The following is a 6,732-nucleotide window of genomic DNA, read 5'->3' as shown; positions in this document are numbered from 1 at the left end:
GAGGAACAAACTGTTGTTACAAGTGAAGATACACTTTCCATAAAATAAAGAATAGTGCTCGAGAGAAGGCAAGAAGAAATTAGGAATTGGAGAAAAGAGGCATATGCAAGACAACAAAGAAACGAGAATGAGAAGAATCAAGAAGTGACAACACGGGGAACACAAACAATCACTAATCAATCATCAACATATCAACAAAATATCAAATTTATATCAAACATTGAGCAATAAACACCAAGATATGGAAGAAATCTAGAGGAACTAATAGAAATCCAAGAAGGAATGACTATTAGTCTAGAAGAAGCTGAGTTCGAGAGAAGGCAGAAGCTAGCAAAGAAAACAGTAACAAAATCCTCTACGCCATGTGCACAAGTATGTCAACTTCAAGCCACAAATAAATCTAATGAAATTAACCCAGGGGGAACCTGCAGTACCAAAGATGTATGTGTTGATACAATTCATTCGTTTGAGGGACAAACGTCAGATGATGAGTCACTTGAGAGCGAATTGCAAAATACCCATCCTGATTTCGTTAAAGCTAATTGGAGATCACTAGGGAGTGATTATCCTCAAGAGAGTTCTATTTATGATATCACCTACTCAACACCAAATTATGACTATTACATCATGAATTTTGAAATACCCAATGACGACGGAGACTGTGACCTACCTATGCTTCATCGAGAACTGATTGACTGGAAAAACACTGAAAACCCTGAATTAGATATATTTTCCAATGATCATGCCGTAGCCGTGTATCTTAATGCTATTGAACCAATCAAACATAAGATATCTTCCACCGGTGAATCAAGTAATGTTTCTTGCAGTCAAGAGGGTGCCAAACTGTCTAGTCGCCAAATTGAAATAAAACAAGGAAAAAGACCCAGTGTTGAAAACCATTTCATGGCAACACTAGATCAGTCAAGAGAAAAAATAAAGGATGTATTTGATGGTGAAAACCTCCTTGAGGCGCCGGAAGATGGAAGGTTTGACACCCTCCCTGCATATTTTTAGGAGAGATTTGCTACTTTGATAGAGCCGACAGAAGCAATAAACATTGGCACACCAAAGGATCCCAAGGTCCTTCATCCTACTACATCAATATTAGATGAAGAAAAGAAGACTGCATAGATTTCTTGAAACAAAGACAAATAAATTTTTCTTGGTCCTATGTAGACATGCCAGAACTTGATCCAAATCTTATCATGCACCATCTCAATGTAGATCCAAAAGCAAAACCAGTTAAGCAAAAGCTAAGGGAGATGCATCCACATATCGCTCTCCTTGTCAAAACAAAGCTAAAGAAACTATTAGATGTGGGTTTCATAAGACCTGTTGCTTATCCAGAGTGGGTTTCAAGCATTGTACCAGTGTCAAAACCAGATAAAAGCATAAGAGGCTACACTGACTTCAGAGATTTGAACAAAGCATGTCCCAAAGATGACTTCCCACTACCAAATATTGATATAATTGTAGATTTCTCAGTAGGTCATGAGATGTTTTCCTTAATGGATGGATTCTCGGGGTACAATCAAACAAAAATTGCCCCTGAAGATTAGGAGAAGAGATCATTCACTTGTGCATGGGGTATCTACTGTTGGAATGTCATGCCATTTGGACTAAAAAATGTAGGAGCAACTTATTAGAGAGCCATGACAACAATTTTCCATGACATGATGCATACATTAATGGAAGACTATGTGGATGACATACTTGCAAAATCTCATACAAGGAAAGAACATTTGAAGATCTTGGGCAAGATCTTTGACAGGATTGAACAATATCAGTTAAGATTAAAAAAGAAGAAGGGGGGTTCAAAGTTACCTCAGCAAAACTCCTTGGGTACATTATATCAAAGCGTGGAATCGAAGTAGACCCTGAAAAAGTAAAAGCTATCATGGAGATGGAGTCACCTAAGAATATAAGTCAGTTGCGTTCTCTACAAGGGAGATTGCAGTCAATTAGAAGATTCATTTCTCAACTAGCAGATAGATGTCATCCTTTCACTCATTTATTACACAAGAATGTTCCATTCAAATGGGATCATAAATGTGAGGAATATTTCATGCAAATTAAGGAATATCTAGCGAATTCTTCAGTACTGGTATCACTAATCAAAGGGAAAGCATTGTTGCTTTACATTTCAGTGACAAATGTATCACTAGGAGCTCTCTTAGCACACCATGATGAAGAAGAAAAAGAAAGAGCAATATATTACATCAGCAGAACACTTGTAGGCTATGAATTGAGCTACACATCAGTTGAGAAGACATGCCTAGTAGTTGTATTTGCAACTCAGAAATTGCGACATTATATGTTGACTCATTTTGTGAAATTGATAACAAAAATAGATCCATTGAAGTATTTTCTAAGCAAGATGACATTGACAGGTAGATTGGCCAAATGAGTTATGATGCTAAGTGAGTTTGACATAAAATATGTTGATCGAAAATCTATCAAAGGACAAGTAATTGCTAATCAATTGGCTGAAGTACCCCTGCAAGATGACACACCATTGCATATTGAATTTCCTGATGCATACATTCTGACAATTAGCGCAAATTTTGGGGAGTTATACTTTGATGGCTCCTATACACAACATGGATAAGGTGCAGGAATCTTGTCCATAACACCTCAAGGCCACACAATTTCAAAATCATATAGACTATGATTCCCATGCACACACAACATTGCAGAGTATGAGACATTGGTCATTGGGATAAAAATGGCCATTGAATGAAACATCAAGGAACTACATGTTTATAGAGATTCACAGCTCATAATCAACCAGATAAACGATGATTATCAAACCAAGGATGACAAGTTGATGCCCTATAAAATATTGGTTGAAGATTTTAAAGAGCACTTTGAAGAAATATCATTCTCTCAGATCCTAAGGAATGAGAATAAAGCAACAGATGCAATTGCTATAATAGCATCTCTTTTGTAGAACCAAGAGAATCAACAACATTATGAATTCCTGGTGGAAGATATCTTGCAGCCTACTTTTGAGTCCCAAAATACCCACATGATTTGCCACATATCTGGAACTAATCAATCCTTATATAGGCAAATTTACCGATACCTAAAGAAGAATATCCTTCCCCCTGGCCTATCCCACAATTAGAAAATAAATTTTATCCATCAGTCATCTCGCTAAACTATCATTGCTGATACTTTATATAGATGAGGTCTAGATAGAACTCTACCAAGGTGTCTCAAACAGGAAGAATCTGAGAAAGTTCTCAATGAAGTTCATGAAGGTATTTGTGGCATGCACTCAAGTAGTTTAACACTAGCTAAGAAATGTATTCGATTGGGTTATTATTGGCCTACTATGGATAGAGATTCATTTACATATGCCAAGAAATGCAAACAATGTCAGATCCATGGGAATCTCATCCATGCACCAACACAAGAATTGCATCTTATGGCAGGATCATGGTCGTTCTCTCAATGGGGACTTGACCTAGTGGGTAAGATAAATCCTTCATCTTCTAATGGACATAAGTTCATTTTGACTGCTACTGAGCATTTCATTAAATGGATTGAAGCAGTGCCTTTGACAAAGGTGACATGAAAGAAAATATCATCATTCATCTTGAACTATATAATCTGTCCCTGTCGAGTCCCTATGACCATCATCACTGATAATGGGAGGCCATTTAAGAATCAAGACGTGAAGGAACTATGTGAGCGATTTCATATCCAACATAGGTTCTCAACACCATATTATCCAAAGGGAAATGGTCAAGTTGAGGCATCAAATAAAACAATCCTAAAGATCTTGAAGAAAACAATCATTGAAGCTAGTAAAGATTGGCATATTCAGCTAAATCCTTCTCTATGGGCATATCGAACTAGCATTCATACACCAACGAGGGCAACTCCATATTATCTTTTGTATAGATTAGAAGCAATATTACTTGTAGAAGTAGAGATACCTTCTCTACGGGTGTCCTTGAAAGGTCTTATCCCAAAGGAAGAACAACGAGTCTCTAGGCTTCAAGAACTTGAACTAATTCAGGAACGTCACCAAAATGCTTCAGATCACTTAAAAGCATACCAACATAGAACTTGAACTGAGTTACAACCACACAATTAAGCCACAAATTTTTTAGATTGGAGATCTAGTCCTAAGAGAAAATCCCTGTAATCAACAAGATCAAGAAAAGAAAGGTAAATTTGAGCCAAATTGGTTGGGTCCCTTTGTCGTGGTAGCAACATATGGTTTAGGAGCATACAGATTATCTACACCAGAAAGGTGATTGGTTCGATGAGCCTATCAATACTATGCATTTGAAGAAATTCTATGCTTAAAAGTATTAGTAAAAAATACCCAAAAATAGAGAAAAAAGCAAAAAAAGTTTAAAAAAAATCAAAAAAGCAGCAAAAATCCCTAAAAAGCACAAAGAGAAAAATACAAAAACAATGTAAAACAACGAAAACAGTTAAAAAAAAATGCAATAAATTTAGATGGTGAAAACCTTGTAAACAGGCGCTATCTAAAAGTGGGTTCTTCCATCTATGAAATCGCTTTGCTCATATATCCATCCTATCGCATCTATCCATCCTATCTCATCTATCCATCCTAGCATATCCATTTCATCTATCACATCCATTGCTTTGAACTATTAGCAGGAAATGTGAAGCTTATCAACAATTATCAATCTTTGACACACTTAGTGTAGTCATTGTCTTGGATTTTATGAGAGTCAATCATGTTTGCATCGCATCCCACCATGGTTTGGATTATCCTTTGTATATCCATCGTAAATTTTTTTTACGCTGGGGGCAAAATCCTAAAACCTTTGCTAAGGGCATCTTTAAAAGCTTCGAAAAATCCAAAAATATTCAAAAACTTAAAAAAACCAAAAACACCTAGGGTTTTGAAACAAACGACAAGTAATAAGGCAACAAAGATCAAGACATTTGTAACAACTGAATCATGAAACTCAAAATGTAAAGGTTCAACCAACAAGTAACGAAGAATTATCAATGATCATTCACCAAGATGATTATATTAGTTAATGATTATGAGAACATATGTACTACATAAATGATTCAATGTTATATCTCGATTTTTGCTAATCATGTACCTTATGTAACTTGATGATGTCTACGACTAGAGGATCTATGATGGGGCATGATTATTTTCTTTGTTTGTTGTCTGTGGTTTATCTCTTAGTAATGTAAGTACTCGTCTAAGGATATGATCGACACAAGATCATAGAGGATGTTCCGAGTCATGCATGAAAGGGGATAATCCTTGTCTGTTCTGCAAGAAATATTCAGGTCAACTTGGTTCATCATATCAAGTTGCATGTATTAACTTGTTGTATCAAAATCCATGTAAGAAATACCCAGGTCAACTTGAATTATTATGTCAAGTTGCTTGTATTTTCTTACAACAATTTAAAAGCTCAATGATGAAATCAAGCACTACTACAAGAAAGCATGTGAGGAATGGCAATATTATTTAAGATAGGTCATTTTAGATTAGCATTCATTGTCAATTGCATTATAAGCATTTCATTGTCAGTTGCATTATAAGCATTTCATTTCATTTGAGGTCAACGATCAAAATAAATATTGAGTATATTTGGACAAACAAAAACAATTTGCACTGATCATATTAAGTTGCATTAGGTTGCATTCAATTATTTAGGTTCATTTTATCTTTCAATCATTAGGTTTCCATGTTATCATAATCATTGTATCCTTCATAATTCATCATTAATTAATTGCATTCATTTTAATTGCATTAGGATTGCATTAGTTTGAATAGAGTGTAATTTGCACTGATCATATCATTCTTAGTTGCATTAGGTTCATTTATCATTATCATTTTCACATCTAGTTATCATTAGTTTCTTTACAATCATTTATCCATTAGGTTCATTTAATTGCATTTTTGCATTTAGATTCATTAACCATATTATTTCAACATAATTATTAATATTTCATCATCTAATTATCATAGGCATTTAAATCATCAAATCAAAATCAAATGCATTCCATTAGTAACATTTTACCATTTCATCATCATATGCATGTACATTATGAAATATAAATAAACATCCATTGTATAAGTCATCATTATAAGCATTTTCATATAGATCATTGCATTTGATCATTTAAGTTAAGTATCATAGAATCATTTTCATCATCATATAGATCATATAATCATTGGTCACATCATTTCATAACGATCATCATCATATTATAGAGGCATATAGATCATTATAGCATCATAAAACATAAAGAAAAGAAAAAACAATCATCGTATCATCCATGTAATCAATGCATATAGGTCATCATCATCATAATAACGTGCATAATAAATCATGAGTCAAAGCATCATATAAAGTCCATGTCTCTATATCATAAAAAAATTAAAAAATTCCAAGTATACAATGATATCCCAAAGAAATAATCAATAAAATATAATCTCCCATAATACAAATCATGTTTCAAATCAAGGGTGTCTAGTGCCAATGCCGCCCGAATTTGTTCGTCTCTATGGAGGTGGATGAGAAGAGCCACTAGATAGTCTTGCTCCTCAATCCCTATCTCTCTAAGGAGGCCCCATAACTCCACCACTGCTGGTATCCATCCTGACTGTGGTTGCATAGCTACCTGCTCTCTAGCTCTCTGAGACCAAATCCTCATATAATCTCCAACAATGCGTAGTCTCCTTCCCACCCTGAAATAACGCTCTGATAGTATCAA

General features: G+C 34.9%; 1 protein-coding gene across 1 annotated transcript in view; it reads left to right on the top strand.

Moving 5' to 3' along the window:
• The first annotated feature begins 282 nt into the window (after positions 1-282).
• LOC131858743 (glycine-rich cell wall structural protein 1.0-like) overlaps positions 283-6,732 on the top strand; it is a 71,266-nt gene continuing 64,816 nt past the window's right edge. Inside the window, exon 1 of the mRNA XM_059212188.1 lies at positions 283-372. Coding sequence (XP_059068171.1) covers positions 283-372 — 90 coding nt within the window. The remainder of the gene's footprint in view (positions 373-6,732) is intronic.

This window comes from Cryptomeria japonica, chromosome 10 (genome assembly GCF_030272615.1).
Source record: "Cryptomeria japonica chromosome 10, Sugi_1.0, whole genome shotgun sequence".
NCBI classification, from domain to species: Eukaryota; Viridiplantae; Streptophyta; class Pinopsida; order Cupressales; family Cupressaceae; genus Cryptomeria; species Cryptomeria japonica.
This window is presented reverse-complemented; position numbering and strand designations above follow the sequence as displayed.